General features: G+C 39.6%; 1 protein-coding gene across 4 annotated transcripts in view; it reads right to left on the bottom strand.

Annotated features, from left to right (window-relative positions):
• Nucleotides 1-20,326, bottom strand: part of adcy3a (adenylate cyclase 3a) — a 42,190-nt gene that overhangs the window by 20,759 nt on the left and 1,105 nt on the right. For 3 of the 4 annotated variants that reach the window (XM_044360274.1, XM_044360272.1, XM_044360273.1), the window contains exons 2-9: nt 19,040-20,266; nt 11,791-11,940; nt 8,531-8,661; nt 8,165-8,276; nt 7,072-7,199; nt 3,841-3,999; nt 579-744; nt 182-301 (exon numbers count right to left, since the gene is read on the bottom strand). In XM_044360274.1, coding sequence (XP_044216209.1) covers nt 182-301; nt 579-744; nt 3,841-3,999; nt 7,072-7,199; nt 8,165-8,276; nt 8,531-8,661; nt 11,791-11,940; nt 19,040-19,714 — 1,641 coding nt within the window. In that variant the 5' untranslated portion in view covers nt 19,715-20,266. The remainder of the gene's footprint in view (nt 1-181; nt 302-578; nt 745-3,840; nt 4,000-7,071; nt 7,200-8,164; nt 8,277-8,530; nt 8,662-11,790; nt 11,941-19,039; nt 20,267-20,326) is intronic. The other variant, XM_044360275.1, reaches the window with a different exon arrangement.

Raw genomic sequence — 20,326 nt, forward strand, 5'->3', positions numbered from 1 at the left:
CCACTGAAGGAATTGATTGTGGTCCAAATGCTTGTATGACCATAAAGTGATCAGTATTTTGACATTCCAACACTTTTGAATTGCGAGTTGTAAAAGAAAAGCTGCTGTCTTTTGGAAGCCACTGGTGGGACTCTAGCTACATGACATTGGAATCTAAATAATGACTGCAGTCCTTCATTACCCTTGTGTCCAGTTCTTCAGGTTCCTCTGGTGTGGTGCAGGCTGTGTTAACACTGCCATTACATTCTGTGGTGTTGATTAACAGCGGGGAGTTTCCACTGGAAGAGGTTACAGACAGCTTCTGATGTGAAACAAGAAAAAGTACAGAGTGATGACTATTAAAAGTTGGTAATCAACAGGCTTTTCATTTTTTCTTTTTCACATTCCTTATCACATCTATTTATTTTGAATGTTGAACATACAGTATCTTATGTTTCTAAACAATATACAATTCTAGTTTTGGTATTCAAATGTGACTTTACATGTAATATTTCATCACTTTCCCTACGCATCAGCTGCCTGAGTATGTTTGAATATTCAAATGTTTGCTGTGTGGGTGTGTGGCAGATTTGACTCACTACACCGTTGATGCCATTCTTTCCCACAGGTCCTTTAGGAACAACCACCAGGTAGGTCTCAATGCCCCTCTCTCTCAGGTAGTCACAGCGGTCGCCTCCGTTCCCTGGCTCCACATCAAACTCCCCATGAAGACACTCCATGGTGCTCTGTGAGATGTGGACACGACTGGTCCACACATACAGAGGGGTCAAAGGTCAGACAAGTTACTGATCTACCAAACTACCATGAACGAGCTTCTGTAGATTTGATGGAGCCCTGAAAAGTGCTCATAATACTTCCCTAATCATTTGAAAATATGGTATAATGTTGCTAAAACATATTATACTATATTCAGTCAAATTCACCTCAATTAATTTAAAATGTAGGGATTTAGCTGAAATTCACCTTTAATTAATTGTCATTCTAACCATATCCATAAGAATACACATATGGCAGTATGAGATATGATTCCTCACAGGACTAGGTAATAATAATAAAAAAAAATAAAAATGAAAATGTGGTTGAGAGCTCTGGAAAATAATATTAAACAGACCTTGAATTAACTTTATTTGTCAAACTGTTGAAGAATGAACATCTGTGCTCAGTTATATTATTTTGTTTTGGACTAGTTTATTTCCTAACGCTGCACTAAACAGTATTTTTTATATTAAAGTGACTACAAGGAACTTTTAACTGGTTATAAAACAGTCTCTTGATGCTTCCGATTGACCTACATAAGCAAACGAGACCGTCAGCGAGAAGATTAGTTATTCTAAATGCCTGCCACCACGTCAGATTCCCCGCAAAATCAGATGAAACGATTTATGGCAGGCAGACCGGAAGACCCTATGTTCACATTAAATATAGCCAGTAGGTGATTTGTTATTTTTTAACAGGGGGATGGCCCAATGGGAGTGCTGCAGGATTATCATACAAGCCTAGCCTAATTCTTGATATTATACTTGTGATTATAATTTAAATTTAATGGAATATAGACATAGACATTGAATTTTGTCCAAATTGCACCAAATTTCATACTGCACTCCCTTTGTTCCTCAGCAATGCACCTGCCAAATGTGGAGTAGATCGGATGAACGGTTCAAGAGATACGCAAAGGACATACACGCAGACATACAGATGCACAGACAGAGATTCTTTCCTTTAGTAGATAGATATTATAGATCCAAAAAACTGACAGAAGGGTGGAACTGAGAGAAAAAGGTGGAATTACAAATCTGTCTGCTACTTCAGAACCACAGACAGCACCATGGATTTATCAATACACAGCACAGTTAGGCTACTGATATTTCAGAGCCATGGTTGGGGCCATAGATACTAACTTGTACAAACCTCAGTCAGATATAGGATCAATGAGTCCGGCAGGCTAGACTAACATATTCAACTAAACAACCCCTCTTCCCCTGCACTCTCTCTTAACAAGGAGGACTCATTTTGGTCATTTTGCCAACAAGGAAGATGAATCACCTTGCATTACAGCATGAAGGAGTCTAAAGACATTACTTAAATGAGGGGAGAACAGGGGGAGGACATTTCTATTTTTTTGATAATATTAAAAGTCAAGTTGGACTTGTTGTCATTATATATATTATATATTATAAAAAAGAGAAGAGAGAGAGAGAGAGCACGAGCGAGCTGAGAGCACCAGCAAGAGAGAGAGAGCAGCGGTGGTGTAGTGAGAACAAAGGAGTGAATCTGAGAAATAAAACGTTACTTTCTGATTGTTTCACTGCAGTTACACCCTAAAGCATAAACAAACACCCATACCTCTGCACACCTCCACACAACCCTGTGGGAAGGTGCTGCATTGCCAGATTTGGTGTAAATGCAGCCTTACATGTAGCCTAGGTGTATGAATGGCACTAAAACAAAGTTTTACTTTGCTTCACTGTCATCATATTACAAGTATTAATCTTACATTGCCACAAATAGATACATTACCTCATCGCTATGCATCCTGCAAACAGCTGTGTTTAAAAAAGAAAAATAGTACTAAAAATAAGTAGCGTCTTTCTTTCACTCGCTTCAAAAACAAATGCACATGCTAGCCAAGATCTTTACAACATGAGGCAGTTGTGCTCATGGGGAATGCAGTCCTCATTCCAGGAAAGCACTACTGCTTTTGTCCACAGGGGCCGCTAGAATCAACACAAAATGAAAGTTCCTTGTAGTAACTTTAACAACTGTTAATTACTAAGGGTCACATGAAACATGTAGTGATGAACTTGTGGCGATGAACCCACAGAGAAATTTTGATCTACAGAACCTTTAGCCTCTTTTAGCTCATTGTTTTGGTTTTATGAAATTCTGCTCTCTTAAAACTGATCTTCCAGCAGCAACAGGTAGCAAAAAACTCTTTACCTGCACAGCTCCAAACAGCATACAAAGTTAGCACCTAGCTGGTCAACACCGTGGAGTATTTAGCAGATAAAGAGCAACATATTTTTTTTCAAGAGTTGATGGAAACCAAAAGAGAGTCAATGTTGGACTTCAATCATCAGGTGAACAGAAATACAACTCCAAATGCATCATACTGTTCTTTGTCTGCTGGATAAAAAGACTATTTATTAACACATTTGTCATATCAACTTTATAAGGTGATCATATGTCCGATGTTGTGCTCACCTTGTTTCATTGCCCCAAAGTGGCCAACAGATCAATTAATGCAGCTTTAAATTTATATCATGTCTTATATTCCTTCTTGTAATTTAAATAAAATGAAAATAACGAAAGAAGTTTGACTTTTGTACTGTTGAACTGTCAAACAGGGCAAATGATGAGGCTCCTGTAAAAGCCATTATGGCATCTGATTTCAACTTCATGAAAATTAGGAAGGTAATTTATGACATCACTTGCAAAGTAATATGGGATTAGTTGTTGATGCCTTGTTCCTTCCTTATACACTAAAATGTTTTGTACTTTCTTGGGTATTTATATTTTTTATATACCTATAGTTGTGGATGAATGTTAAGGTAAGTCAGTTTAAGAACTAAGAACATCAACATCATAGGGCACAGGTCTGACTCGTGATTAGCAATTGATGCAACACACCTAGGAGACTCCTGAAGAGTCAGATCAAAGGTGTTGAGTTTTTTTTTACAACAATTTGTTTTTTTGAATTTTGTGACAATTTGAATTTTGCCATCCACCTTTTACCCTAAAATAAAACCTGAAGTTTTCAAGTTTTCAATAGTGGATTGATATAACTTCATTTTAAAAACTTGACCAACAGAGAGGTACTGTTCAGTTAATGTCTGTTCTTACCCTGGTATCCCTCCAGCCTCCATTTTGTTGGCTACAGTGACATCAGTGGACCAGACATCATACTGCCAGCGTTTCTGACCCAGCACTCCCCCCAGGACTGTACCACTGTGGACTCCAACCCGCATGTCAACATCTGTCTGGGTTTTCTCCCGGACATATCTGTGGTTGGTTTACACAGCATTAAATACACATTAAATAAAAACAGCAGGAACCACAACTGTGGCGTTTTAAAATTGTGACTGCCATGACACCGCAAATGCATTCTCAACCCATGGAACACACTTTCTCTGATCGTGTTTACATACACTTAAGTAACCAGAGGCCTGTACCACAAAGCAAGTTCAACTTAGCCTGGCTCTCTTTGGGTTGGCTGGCTCCACTACACCTAACATTGTCCGTCCTGGATAACCTGTATCAGGAAGCTGGCTAGGAACTAGCTCAGTCAACTCTGGGTTTTCCAGCTAGGAGTGTGTTCATATGAAAGAGCCTGTAGCTGCATGTTGTTAATTATGGGCAACATCATCAGAACAATGAATAAAGTACTTAATATGATATGAAATGAAATGGTGATACCTACAGGAAATTTGATTTTAGTGACAGCACAGTGATATTCAATGAGATGAAATGTAAACAATATAATCACATAACTACAACAGAAGATGTAGAAATATGAGAAATAATTCCTAAATATGAAAGATAAGGCTGAGGTGTGCGAATAATTATATATGTCTTTAGTATATCTTTTGCTTTTTGTCAGATGATAAAAAAACTATTCGGGACACACATAAAAAAGTTTAAATAATGACTGTTTCTGCTCCCAAAGCAGAGGAGAGGGAAGGTAGTTAATGCCTGATGAGGTCTATCTGACCCAAATGTTGCATTTATAATGATTGGAGCTAACAATGTGATGACCCTCTCTGGATAGACCCCTTGTCCTCTCCCTGCAGGAGCCTGGTGGGCAGAGTTGGGTCCACAGGGAGATTCAACTCCCCTGGACTGACAGGCTTCTATATTAGCTGGTGGCAGTCAGTCATTTGCCCTCTCTCCTCTGGCTTCCCCCATGTTTGGTTTTGGTTGTGTTTAGTTTCATTTATCTCTTAGTTATGTACACTGAATCTATTTTAGTTATAACTCATGTGTGGTCTCCCCTCCTTAATCTAACCTTGAGCAAGGTTGTGACAACAGTGTGTGGATTATTTTTCTAATACTTTTATCAAGACAACAGAGGATTTAGTTTTGTATTTTCAATATCGCCACAAAGTCACCTCATGTTATTCTGTGCTTCAGAGTGTAAAATCATAAACACTGTCAGCAAGCCCTTTAGGAATGAAAGAAACTTTGCACAATTGAAATACAGCTTCACTCATCATTAAGTGTTTAGTGCCATTAACTATCACTCCGTTTGTTAGCTCTGTTTTAAAACTAGAGTGGAAATGGAAAGCCGGGAAATGTAAAATGATTCTACTGAATATATATTGCTCTTTTTTACCTGTCACTTTATTGTAAACTTAGATCTTTTGTCCATGTCAGGATCCTGTAGGAATGACTCTGTTTTTCCAGTGATCTGATTGGTCAGTGGTCGGGTGTTGATGGGTTGTGATCCAAACCTCTGAATTTAACCATGCATGTACCTTATGGATGTCTTAAGGAGAAGCTGGTGATTTATCATGGTGATTTATCTCCATTAAAAGTGATCATGAACTGTGATAACCTGGATATTGTAAATCTGCATGTACATTTGAAAGTTTGGATACATTTTCTCATTCAAGTGAATGGAGAGGTGGGCCTAAACTTTTGACTGGTACTGTACATGCAACAGATCAGTAACCAGATTTCTACTAGGGATGCACGATATTGGATTTTTTGCCGATACCCGATATTTCCAACTCATTGTGGCCGATTGCCGATGCCAATACCGATATATGCACATATTTTTTCCAGCTGGCTGAGGAGACTATTATGCATACAAGCATAGATTGTACTAAGTATGATCAAGAAAGACCTTCGGAAGACTGGAGTTCAGGAGGTCAGCATTAAAACTTGAACCTAAACCTGCCAAGTGAGTAGAGCAGTAGAGTTTTCTTTGAGTTTATTAGACAGGATTAATGTGTAGAATTAATCTCAGGTCCACACTCCGGAGCAGAAGGTGGCGGTGTAAACCAAAAAGAAGTCCCCCCCCCCCAAACAGAGTGGTACATCCTGTCAGCCAAAGTGTTTCCTATCTGTGCAGCCGAACACAGCAGCTCCTGTGACTGACCGTCGGGGTGACACAGTCCGTCGAAGGAAGCACAGTCAGGCGGCGGAGGGGAAGGCGACATATTGGCCTCTCATAGTCGGCAGAATTCGCCAATGCCGATATTTCATCGAGCTTTTATCAGCCGATACTGATGACGTGCCGATAATATTGTGCATCCCTAATTTCTACCCTACCCTCTACCTTATTTTGGAAGTGTGGCTTACTGCTTTTAATTGTATTACTGATTGAGGACACTTTCTGACTGCAATCAATTTATGTTTTTTTGTTTTGGTGTGTGTGAGAGGAGAGGACAGACAAACAGGCAGACAGAGAGAACAGTGCTTTCTCTCACAGCATGAAAGTGTGTGAAAATAGTCAAATGTTCAGTAGTGGAAACTGACTTGTTTAAAGGCTAGTTTGTGTTAGTTTCAGTTTTAGTCCAATTTTGGATGGAATTATTTTAAATACAAGATGCATGCTCCTTGTAATGATGAATCTTTTGTCATGCACATGCATACTAAAAAGCAGATTAGAAACCTGATTACTTGTATTAATTGCAGAGATATTGGTACGCTCTGGGAGAAATCTAGCTGGGGAGACCAGGTTTCACTAATCCCCTACCCTGATAACAGTAAACAGGTTTCTGGTTTACATAGCATTTAAGAAATCAGCTTACTGGAAAGAGCTGACTGTAACCTGGTTACCTAACTGCATGTAAACACACTGAGTGATATACAGTATCTCTTTTAGTGCATCATGGGACACCAAAACCGAAGTAAATCCATTCAGGCACACTTGTGTGGAATCTGACCAAAATGTAGCATCAGAATCAATTGGAGGTTAATGACCTCTCATTGCAAACCAGTGTTCACTTTATTTCACAGCTGTAGTCCACAGAAAATCAATGTTAGTCCATCAGAGTGATCAATTCCACACCAACCATGTGACTGACACTGACTGATTTTATCACAGGCCAGTATCATAGCTGTACTCACGAGATGGCCTCCACCATGGCCAGGCCCATCATAATGGAGCAGGCAGCATGGTCCTCTCTGTAGTCTGGCAGCCCACAGATACAGTAGTAGCAGTCTCCCAGGATCTTAATCCTCAGCTGGTGATATTTCTGACAGAGAAGATAGCATTTAGTCTAGTAACGGCTCTGTAACTGTGTATGATGAGAAACATGATTCTCTGGAAAGTTCTGAAGCCTCTTTTATGATTTCTAAGCAGATATATGGACGTTTATGTGCAATGCATGTCAGATTGTGCCTTACACCATCTGACCCCACCCTTCAACTACCTTGCTGGGGAGGTGTGCCTCAGTGTTTGAAAACCTCTGGATTAAATGAATGAGATACAAGGTAATTATCAGTGATCTTTAGACATGTTGGTAGGTGTCATTTTGAAGTCTGGACAGTGCTAGCTATTTAAAAACTCAAAATCTATCCTTTAACTGACGATAGGAGAATGGTATCGATCTCCTCTTCTAATTCTAGGCAAGAAAGAGAATAAGTACATTTCCCAAAATGCTGTCCTATTCTTTGCAGAATTGGTGTGTAGTTATAGCCTAATGTTACCTTACACACCACTAAATGATCTTAATAAGTTCCACTCAGAGAGGTGGATGGATTTTGAATTTAAGAGAAAAAGAGCACTGGTATCAGATTAGTATCTGTATCGAGTGACATTATCAGAATCTTATCAGGACAGTAAAGGTCAAACAAGAGGATCCTTATTGTACTTATATTGCAGAATTGATATATATTTAAATATGTAAACTAGATAATAAATATAAAATCTCTTGATACAGCATTTAATTATTAGGCCAGTCATCCTTGGGAATAAGGAAAATACGCAAACTCACAACAAATGGGCCAAATCTGCAAGCTATATCACTGAATCAATCATTTAAAATGATCCTAAATAATTCAAATGTAAGATTCATGCTAAATGTCCAGATATCAGTTAGAATATTTGACAATTTCTTGTAACCTTGATGTGACCCATCATGAAAATTCATACATGTATAGAACTGGAACATGTAAATGTCATAAGATCACTGTTGTTTGGTAATAATGTGAAACTCACTGCAGCCAGTTTGTCAAAGCGAGCAAAGAGCTCATTGAGCAGTTTGACCAGCTCCTGAGCACTGCAGGATGATGACAGCTGGGTGAAGCCCACAATGTCTGCAAACAAAATACTGCACAACAACAAGAGACAGATACAAGATAGCATATTAGTACAGTGCAGCATCCTGCTACAGTGGCTGTTTCAGGCTCGGACCATACTGTTACACAGCTTTATGTATGCAGCTATTTGCTTTGCAATCAAAAGAATCAATCAACAATATTCATTCTACATATGAATGTACCACCCTAAGGCAGGCACACACAGCAACTGCATGACAAACCTCAGGTATCAGCACCTTAAAACCTAACGGAGGTAGCAAGTTACCTGACGTTCTCATGTCTGTACATGTACATGGTGTTGAACTGCTGCATCTCTTTCTGACTGGGCTCCTTCTTCATGTCCTGCAGCATCTCATCTGCTATATGCTTTGGAAGGATGGACAGCAGCAGGCGTTCCTGTGGAGGACAGACACATACTGAGACTGTTGTAGAACTAACTAGTAGTGCACAGCTTAGCTACAGAAAGCCCTTAAAGGAATGGTTCAACATTTTGGGAAATATGCATATTTGCTTTCTTTTCAAGAGTGAAATGAGAATATTAATGTCTCATGTCTGTGTGTTAAACTGGAGTTAGGACCTGGTTAGCGTAGCTTAGCATTAAGACTGGAAGCAGAGGGAAACAGCTAGCCTGGCTCTGTCCAAACTAAGTCCAATGATACACCTGCCAACACCTCTAAAGCCCACTAATGAACACATTTCTTGTTGGTTTCATTTATGCACAAACAGTAAAAACGAAAATTTGAGATTTCAGGGGGAGTTGAGTTCTGAAACTATATAATGTTGAAAAGCAGAAACGGGGGTTCCCTGGTGGCCTAATGGTTAAGGCGTATACCACAAAAACCACGCGTCGATTCCTGGCTGGGGGACCTGCGTTACATGTTACACCCCTCTCTTTCCCGACATTTCCTGTCTCCATACTGTCTGTCAAAAAAAGGCAAAAAGCTTAAAAAAAACCTTCTTAAGAAAAGAAGAAATGTTCAGCAGTCTATGTGTTTACAGAATGCCCTCAAACTGTCAGTCAGCATGGCTGCAGAGATCCTGCTCACAGTGACCCAGTCCCACAAAGACAGACAACACTGAACTATCAAATAAAACAAAAGCCTCTATTACACACAGACACACACACACACACACTTGACCTGTGTCAATACATATTCAAAGCAGGCCTTCACACACACATACACACACAGTGTACATGTAGAGGAGTGGGGGTGGAGGGCAGCGTGGCAGCTTTCAATATTCTTATCAAAACCTGACAGAGGCAGAGAAGCAACAAATGGCTGAGCGGTCTGGTTCTGTGATTACAGCTGACATCGTCTCAGGAGGCTGGTTGCCTAGGTAACCGGCAGTGATCGGATGCTCCGCTCCTTGATTGGTTGACGGCCCTTGTCTCCCAGCAGCCTGTGCTTCTCCATTAGTATTCTAGGAGTTTCTTCCACTCGTGGTTTTATCAGCCTTCTTGCTGTCTTTTGTCCTCTCCATCACTCCTCATAAAACCTTCTCTCTCTCTCTCTCTCTCTCTCTCTCACTCTCTGTCTCTCTCTCTCTCTCTCTAACCATCTGTTCCATAAATAGTAGTGATGGAGAATGCCCAGTGGCCACAGATGTGAGGAGAGGACGAGAGCTGACACAGTACCCGCTAAAACAGACAGAAGCCAAACAAACCAGTACACTCGCACATGCACACACGCACACACACACACGCGCACACACACACACACACACACACACACACACACACACACACACACCTTACTTAATAAAGCAAGATTTCTATGTAAGCCAGATTTGATTTCATAACTCAAGCTTATTTTCAGGAAATCTTGTTTCATAAAGGAGGTTTAAATAAGTCTGATATAAGTTACCATGGAAATGTATCACTCCAGACAAACCTGGTCCCAGTCAGGCTAGTTTTCAGGCTTAGCTTCACCTCAGGCATAACCAGTGTTACAATCAATCTGCCAGACTAACACACACACCAACACGTGACACACGACACAATGATAATGCTAGCATGCTTGTTTAGTAGGTATGTTTTGTACCATGTAACCACTTCTAAATTTACCATGCTAATATTTGCTAATTAGTACTAAACAAAGTAAAGCTGATGGTAATACTATTAGTTTAGCAGGTATTTGGATAAACTGAGATTTTGACCAGATGATGGCGCTACATGAAAAAGTCAGGTGATGATCAAAGTTATTACAATTCATCCTGAGGGGAACATGAATGATCATGTCAGTCCATCCCATAGTTGTCAACATTCCATCTGAAGCAAAATGGTGGACTGAGCAACACTGCATTCCTATGGTAAACATTCCTACAGTCACACTGTTAGTGTGGCTAAAAAAGTACTCTTGTGAAGATCAATACATTTACCATCTGTGTGCAAAGATAGAATTAGTGGAGATTAGAACAAGAACGTGAAATGGACTTGGGATTTTTATGTTTCTGACAGACAACATGCAACCCAATCCTGAAAATGCAAATGCTAACTTGACTTTTCCATTTGATTTTGAATGATGTCCCTTACCCTAACCACTGAAAATAGAACATCAGTTTGCATTTTCATTTGTATAATGGCAGCAGCCTCCCAGGCTTGTTGTGTGAAATCTGCCAGTTACTCATTAAAAAAACAACAACAAACAAAGAAACAATGGACTGGATGTAACATTTGAATGGCTCAAGCGCACCAATCAGAGGACCATTCCAATGCTTGGGCCAGTGTTACCATTTCTGCCTAGTATACTACTGCAAATCCTTACCGGCAGGCCTCCCTGCACCTACATTCAAACCTCTAAAGATGATCCAGAACGCGGTGGCACTGCTGGTCTTCAATCAGCCCAAAACAGCACATGTTCATATCCCTTCACTAGCTCCCAGCTGCTGCCCACATCAAATTCAAAACCCTGACATTTGCTTACAAAACTCGCAACTAAAACGACTCCCGCCCACCTGAACTCCCTCATTCCGGTCTACACTCACTATGCTCTGCCAATTAAAGGCACCTAGTACCACCACAACAACAGGGCCCTAAGTTGCTTGCTAGACTCTTCTCCTCTGTAGTTCCCCACTGGTGGAATGAGTTACCAAACTCTGTTCGATACGCAGAGATCCCTCCCAATCTTCAAGATTCTTTAGCTCTTTCGCAAACACCTCTGCACTTGATGGACTGAAGGAAAAAAAAGAAGAAAAAAATCTGCTTCTATGTAATCTACGCACTCTATGCATTGCCTCTGTGCACTGCCTGTTGGCATCCACGTGCTATTGGACTCAAACTTAGCTTTATGGCACATACTTATGTTATTCTCTCCTGACTAGATCCGTGCATGTATTGAATCAGCTGTATGTCACTTTGGATAAAAGTGTCTGCTAAATGAAACTGTAAATTGTAAATAGTATAAGGGAATTGGGGCTTGGCTGTCTCTGTACCGGACACACAGAGTAGTATATTACCCAAAATGTCTAAATATCCCTTTAAACACACATGCAAACACAGTTATGTTGTTTTGTTTGACCTCTGACCTGTTGTTGGCTCTGCTCTTCCAGGTTGAGTTTGACCTCCAGTGACTGTCTCGCCTCCAGAAAGGCCTTCCGATGCTTCCTGTCTGCCATGTAGTACGACATGACGCCCACCGTTATGGCACAAACATAGATCACAATATTGGCCAGAAGCTTGAAAGCAAAACAGAATGCAATAGTTAGGGCTCAATATAACATGAACACAAACATAGTACGGGCACGACAGAAAGTTTTGAAGAGTCCAGCTTTAATGGAAACTTTTCCAACATTCACAAATAGAGCAATGTGATATGGGTATGACCACAGGTGTTTTTCATGGTTATCTACCTGTTTTTCACACCTCCTTGTTTCCTTACCAATATTATTTTGCTTTTGAGTTCTGCCTGGAAAGGGCAAAATGGTTGAGATGATGTTTGAATAAGGATTATATCCATTGTTTGGGTCAATCATAAACTTATAAGCCTTTAAGAATGTATTTTAATTTAATCTTATCCATTGAACACTTATATGTTGCTATAATCTATACACACACACACACACATATATATAGCATAGGAGTGACATGAAATATTGTATTGCTGAGTGATGGACCCAAGTGGGAGCATATACAAATTAAACAGCAGTGGACCAAGAATTGAACCTTGAGGGACTCCACATGGAATGCCGACTTCACTTGAATCAAAGTTACCAATAGAAACAGAAAAAGGTCTTCCAGTAAGATAGGAAGAAAGCCATATGGTTTGGATTATCAGTTTTTTCAGTATTTTTTCGATCAGGATAGTGAGCTCTGAGGTTTTGCCAACATGTGTTTGTGCTGGCCCTGGGTAAGCAACCAGAAGTTTTTGTTACACCCTGCTTCACCATTATAGGATACAAATTAAGCTTGTGAAGTAGTATATTATATATATTAGTATTATAGTATATTCAGAGATATCAGATTATTATGGTACAATTCAGTGATCTATGTACAAAAAATGATAAGTATATCCAGAAATGTAATGTGCTATGCTGTATCTCCCATGTTGTTTAGCATTAATACTTCCTTCTGAGTGTCTCATCATGTCAGTGAGTATTGTGTAGCCAATAGAAATGTTGCTGAATTTATTCCTATACAATGCAATTGTGTTTCCCAATGATTACAGTATGAACTTAGGATCAAACTATTACATTGTAGCCTTTAGAATTGACATGTGAATGATAATCTACTGTACTGTGCCTGTACTAGCTAGTGAACGTATGTTACAGGGTTTCTGCCATTGTATTGCAAGCCCGGCGGCCCACTGGGCCTGAGTTGAACCCCTGCCGGACCTAAGCAATGGGGAATTTAAAAAAAAAGACAGAAGTATTTTAAGATGTTTTTCTAAACTAACATCTGTTATACAAGTGGTATTGCTCCTTTGAGGAATAGCTCAGTGCATAGTGAATGCGCAGTTGAGAGAGAGAGCATGTGTGTGTGACGTTGAGGCTGCAGCGCACACAGACACAGGGACGAGCCAGAGGACGACTGTTATATGAACTAATGATTATTTTCATGACCAATTAATCTCCAAATTATTTTCTTGACTCATTGTTTAGTCTATTAAATGTCAAAAAATAGTGAAAAATGTTAAATTACAATGTCCTAAAGCCCAAGATGATCATGGTCTTATTGTTTGTTTTGTCTGTCCAACAGTCCCAAACCAAAAGAAGGTCAGTTATCACATAAGACAAAGAAAAGCTGCAAATTCTCACAACTGAGAAGCTGGAACCAGCAACCATTACAACTACTATTTCTATTGTTTTTTATGATTTCTTTTGAATTCTAATAGTCTTCTGGTTTATTGTGGTGTATTATGTTAACATTCTGATGATTGGTCATTTTGATTGTCTGATTATAGAAAGTTCAATGAGGTGTGAAGAGCCATAAACAATCCTGAAGTGTCAACGTCCAAAGAGTACATGGCCTTGAACATAGTAGACACTCCAGATATGTTGTATAATGGCCTGTGAGGGCTCAGTGTTTTCTACAGCTGTTGTTCTTCTCTCTGCTCAGTGCTCAACACTTGAGAAACTTCCATAATATGCTCAGTGACATCTGTTTATGTGTATATAGTTTATAGATCATGATTAGACTCAGTCAGGCATAAAGCAGGCATTCTTCTACATTTTTCTTATTGTCAACAAATCCCATGAAAAGACCAAAATCAACTATGTGTTAGTCCATCTCTCATTAGAAAGCCAAACTCAACCCAGAACTTTTGCATTGTGTTCCAGAAGTGGAGACACCTCATTTAAAATTCCATTGACATTTTTAATAACACAAATAACTAAAAATCCAGCCTTGGTACATAACCTTATTCAAAAGTGCATTGTGTTGTTTACTCCATGGTTAGATAAGGATGGTTAAAATAAACAAAAAACAAAGTTGTTGTGTATTCAATATTTCTAATTTTTCATGGCCTTTAACAACTAACATTTCCTATAAGCCCTAGACTATCACAGGTTGAACGTCACGGCTTGGCAAAACAGAGCCAGGCCATTGGTGGAGGGGCAACAGTTAGTTCAGACAAGGCAGAGAGGACTGAACAGCATTTTTAGACAGCAGATATTACAGCTAAAGAGTTGGGAATACTATGGATATGCTGCACTGGTAAGTTCTCCTGGGAGCTGTACTTTTCTGTATGCTCACAAAGCAATTGTTTTCAAAGATTTCCATTTCTAATATGCAGTGCTCTAGTGGATGCCAGTTTGTCTTAAAATATGGAAAGTAAACATCTGGACCACACTTTATTTTCAGACCGAAGGACCAGTGAAAGAAATGCTGAGTAAGAGATTGCATTGAGTTACCAAAGCTAGTGGAACAGAGGCTAGACAGGACGTGACATTAGGAATACTTTCTGGCTTCCCTATTCTGTATGTGGCGCCCCACTTCCATAGGTTTCTACTAAAGGTGCAAGTCTTTAAAAACAGCTCACAAATATATAGTTTAATTATTTAAAAAGTCTAAGTAATTACCTAAAACATCTGGTCACTGTCATTTTTAATAAACGTTATTCAAACAGGAGGAAATGGTGCATTTGTTGGGGACTATTTTCAGCAGCGTATTAATCCATATTTGGTGCTCCCTTAAGTATTTCTGGCAGCAGAACAATGTGTATGGGAATGAGTCAAAACAGTGTGTGTGTTCATGGTAATGAAGGAACATGTCACCCAGTGCAACAGTGTGGCTCATTGACAGGTTTAATAGTTTTTGGACAACAGTGGAGCTCTATGGCACAGAGGAATAAGATATATTAGGCTTTCCGATAGGTAGAAAGAAAGACAGAAAGAAAGAAAGAAAGAAAGAAAGAAAGAAAGAAAGAAAGAAAGAAAGATTGACAATTGAAAGGAATATCTCCAGCCTATTCCTTTAATGTAACATTTGTCCTCAAAGAAAAAAAATCACAAACTGGAATTCATATATTTTCTTATTTTACTGTGTATCCTTGCATCGAGTGAATAAAATGCAGTGTCATTCTGAGACTCAACACTCTCACTGTGATTCTATATCTGACATTGCAGCCATCACTTTCTTCATGTTAACGACTCCTTCAAGACTGTCCTCCAAGCAAACCCACACAAATGCAGGTCTGTGTCATGTGATTGCATGTAAAAGTACAGTATGCATGTCACTGTCTAAACATAAAGCCCACATTTCTCATCTGTTTTTTAATGTAAAAGTCTGAAGTGTGCCAGCTGAATAATTAGCCTTTTACATTGCTAAATTATTATCAATGAATACATTGACCATTTTTCAAAAAAACAGCAGTCAATTAATTAAAATCAAATGAATAATTTGGCAGAGTTTAAATGATGCATTACAAAACTCAAAGAAAAAAAATAAAACCATAAAAAGGTCATTAAATCTTAATCTGAACATCACCTGTTTCAAACCCTCTAGAAATCTGCAAGAAGCAGCTAGCTGATGATGAAATAGTAATACAGGATTTTACCATTGCTTTGGCTCAGTTTTTAAACAGGCTGAATAATGTCTTCTGTGGGAGCTTCCTTAAGTGCCTTTTGAAGCGTTTTTGCCATTTGTCACTCATTCAACTCATGGAACAGATATACTTCTGTTTTTTGTACCAATCTGACATTACAAGATCTCCTTCGTTATTTTAATGCTCCGAGTCTAGTGTCTTTTTTTCTGGTGCAATTTTAGTGAAGCATAATCTCAACAGCCAGCCATTCAAATACCTCTGTTTTATATGTTGTGAACTTGTGGACTGCATCTAGAATGACTGATCAAGGGGCCCCATGTTGCTTTCTGATTTCACTATATTGACACCAATAAATTAATAAATAAAAAACACAGCTGTTTTCCTCCCTTATCCCTTGTGTCGCCTACTTGGAAACCATTGGCCTGAAGCCTGGCAGGTATCTTCTCAGCTGCTGCTGTCAGGACAGCTGTTCTGAGGGCACTAATGGCTGAACAGAGGTTGGAGTCTGTGTGGATTGAACAGAGTTGATGCTCCAATTGTTCTTACATGACACTCATGTCTCACTTTTGAAGAGGACTCCCAGCAAAGCCTGAGAAAACAATCCTCATGATGTCACAGTGACATCATCAGGGTAAATTGGTTTAGGCTTACACAACAAATATATATTGCATATGACAAAAAAAGCTTTCAACAACTACTGCAGTGGATGCCAATAGGCCTTTTTGACATTTAGTCAAAAAGTTTGTTAGTGGTAACAGCACAGGTGAAAATAATCTAATTAATGATTGCTGGATTCCATTTAGCTGCTTCAGTTTCAGGCTCCTTGTATTGTGCATGCTGGCTGGCTGACATGGAGATTTGAATAGAAGAGAACCACCATCAATGTTATTAATAACACCTGATGATTTTCCTGCTATGACTATGAAGTGAAAATGTCCAGTGTGAAAAAGGTCAATTTGTTCTAGAATATAGAAAGTAAACACCAGGAGGAAAAGAAATCCTGAATGAGAGATTATAGAAGTCTCTATTGTGTTGCATCATGGGGAATGTAGGATCCAGTGTTTTTTGAGCTTGAAGTCAGGATATGTCAGCCTCTGCTGCTTTCAACCGTTCTTCTTCTTTCAATCTGTCTTCTGTGAGTACCCTGACTCTCTGGAGTAGCTTGTTAATGCAAAGAAATGACTCACTATAAACTGCTGTGGTCATAGAGAGAAAAACACTCAATCACATGCTCTGTCCTCACAATACAGACAGAGCTCACATTAGTGCTGAAACAAGTCCGCTCATTGATTCGTTGATCGACAGAAACTATTTTTATAATTGATTCGTTATTCGAGAGGGCAGACACAATAGGTCATTTGAAGATGTCACCTTGGGCTCTGTGTTTTTGTGATGGGCTACTTTCTGACACTGAATAGACGTAAAACTGATAAATTGAAAAAATAAAAGACAGATAAATCAATAATGAAAATGAGTTATTTGCAGACCTGGTTCAAATGCTACTTACAAGCTACACAGAGCAGTAAATCAGTGCAATATTTTTACATTCAGGTGAGCATCATTGCAACATTTTTTCTAATCACTTCACCATCAGTACAATGCATGTCTTACCTTCTGTTTATTATCTCAGTGTACAGAGTTTCTGTTACTGTGGTGTAAACAGCTGCATTTTCTTACTGTATAACTGATTACGAAAGAGACTTAGAGTTGATGTTTTATCTGATTATCTAATGTTTGGTGTCTTGAATAGAACTTGAAAATTGTGCTTGATACACAGAGACAGTAAACATGAATCATTTTGTCAGACTCTAAGCCACATCATATATATATTTACAGTATGTTCAATAAATAAAATGAATCTTTTTGAAAGGAAGTTTTCCTCTACATATTTTTAAACACTGACTTTTGAATAATTTGTACATTTTGTCTCATTGCTATTTGTACGACTGTTGATGAAATGACCATTGCAGCCTCTATTTTGATAAGATTTAATTACAGCAATATTTGATAATGATAAAACCTAAGGATCCTTCTGATGAGATGTGAAACGACTGAGAATCTCACAGACGTTAGATAATGAACATTTGAGTAAAACAGTGATTAACTTTATACGTGAAGCACTACCTCATTTGAGCCCAAACTTTTTCACACTGAAAATGTGTTTTCAAAAAAGCAGCTAAAGCAACAGTAAAACACTAGAATACCAATAGTTCTGTCAAATGTGTCCTTTGAAGTACAATACAGCATTATGAATTGCATATAAACATTTGCATGTTCAGTCCATGCACCGGACTAGTTTCAATGTACTTATGCATACATGGTGTTTGTACGGTAAAGTTAAAGGTGTGCTTTGTGTAGTTTAGACCTCAGTCTCCAGCTAAAGTTGGTCTGGAGAAAATCTTTTCACTATAACAAAAACCTATTTGATAACGTGACTCAGGCTGGTGATCAACCCAACCATACTTTTTGGTACAGACTGCAATGTGTCCATAGAAGTGAGTAAAAAACAGTCAAGCACAGAAAGTTAGCATCCAATGTCTGATCAGATTCTTAATCTTGTTGACTTATTCTTTTATCTGATAGTTCCTGATTTAAATGATCATTTAGACAGTTTTACAGCGTCTTGTATTCAGGAAAACTTCTTGTATGCCTGATTGTGTTAGTGTGTAGTAATAATATTTGATAATAAATAATAAAAAATTGAATATTTGAGAGCTCTAGCATCTTTTGTTAAAAATCTCTATATAAATATATATATGCATATATATAGACTGGTAAGTGGACCTTGAGTTGAGACTGTTTTTTTTAATTGGCTGTCTCCAAGCTTAACAATGAACTGTCAAGCTCAACTTTGAAGTCATAAGAAGTCAGAACTGTGTCAGACATCTACAGTTCTTGGGAAACAACTACATCTGCTGATGAGGATTGTGTGAAATGGTCAAAAGCTCTGGAACAAGCGAGTAAGTGGACCTTTAGTCAAGATTGTTTTGTCAACAGTTTCATTTTAGTATCAGTAGCAAACACAATACCCTTGCTTGTTCTGTAGCCATAAATGTGACCTTTAGAAGCCCTGTGGAAACAGTTTGATCAGTCAGGTCTAGAAACAGCAGCTCTGGTTGGTTCTTGGCCCACTGCCCCTTTTTGAACCTAATTTTTCTGTTCAAACTCTTAAACTTTTGTAAACTTGACGAGTTGGAGGTCTGGCTACACAATATTACTCACAGGCGAGTAAATGCATTTCAGGGCAAACATCTACCTGTCCCTCACCTCTCTTTCTCCCCTCCCACTCTTACCTGTCTGCCAAGTGCTGCCCCCTTGATCTCTTCCTGCTGCTGCTGGGCGATGGTGACTCCCAGAACCAGGGTGTGGACCCCACAGGATACAGTAGTGATGAGCACGATGGGTGTCAACCTCAAAGGCAGAGTCAGGAAAAAGGAGAAGCTGAAGAAAGCCTGCCAGCCAACTGTGTCACTGGCCTGGTGGAAGCGAGCATAGTTCAGACCCAAGTAGCAGAATATCTGAGCTGCTATGAGCACCCACAGGGCATAGGGCACCACCCGCCGCGAAATGCGATCTGGCAGCAGCCCAGAACGGCACAGCAGGTAGAGGATGATATCTGCTGCCAGTCCCACTGATGCCACCAAAACAGAGGCCAACTTGTCAGTGGTGTAGACCACCGTGCACATGACGATGATGTAGCTGTCGAAGAGGGCGGCAAACACGACAAGCACCAGCAGGGTTTCATGTCTCTGCCGTCTGAAGTAGGTCTGGTAGAGGTTCTCCAGAGACTCGGGCGCAAAAGTGAGGCGCATGAACCGAGGGAGGCAAAGGCAGCATCCTGAGCTCCGAACAGTGACCTCATGTGTCCGCCCCACCGCCTGCCCAGGGTCAGAGGGCAGCGTCACTGAGCAGTCCGCCGAATACTCTGCAGAGTACTCCGGCTCTGAGAAGGCTCTGTTCCGAGGCATGGTGAACACTCAGAGCTGCTTCCTGCTTTTTCCTTTCTATAAAAAAAACTTCAAACCTGTTTGTTGTCCGACAGGAGTAGACCAAATGCTGCGATATTTTCAGACATAAATCATCTGCTTGTTCCTGGTCTGCTGAGTAACCACCTTTGTCCCCTGAGAAGCCACATATGTGGCATGAATCACAGCTGTATGTTGATTGTCAGGAACTGTACATCAGAGTGTCTCTTACATAGCTGTGCCTGTGGTCACTCCATCCAATGCTCTCATTTGACTCAGTTAGTCCTGTGTCATATGCACACGCCTACTCCTCTTCAGCAACGTGATCCAAAGAATATGCACGTCTTGTTTCCTCATTCAGCATTACAAACGTGACTGTTTCACCAGCTCCTTTCTGTGTTTGTACTCCACAATCATACACCATGTCAGAGTGGCTGAATTCCTTAACTTTAGATCAACTAAGTTGATGTTTGCAAGCCCGCCTCTGCCTCCATCATTCCTCTTGGTTGGAGAGCTTTTTGCATTTTGGCCTTCCATAGTCACACCTCACATGGCCTGAATAAAGAGGGACACATGAAGAGGAAATTCACTGTGGCTTCATTTCTCAAACACAGA

The sequence above is a fragment of the Thunnus albacares genome, chromosome 8, assembly GCF_914725855.1.
Source record: "Thunnus albacares chromosome 8, fThuAlb1.1, whole genome shotgun sequence".
Taxonomy (NCBI): Eukaryota; Metazoa; Chordata; class Actinopteri; order Scombriformes; family Scombridae; genus Thunnus; species Thunnus albacares.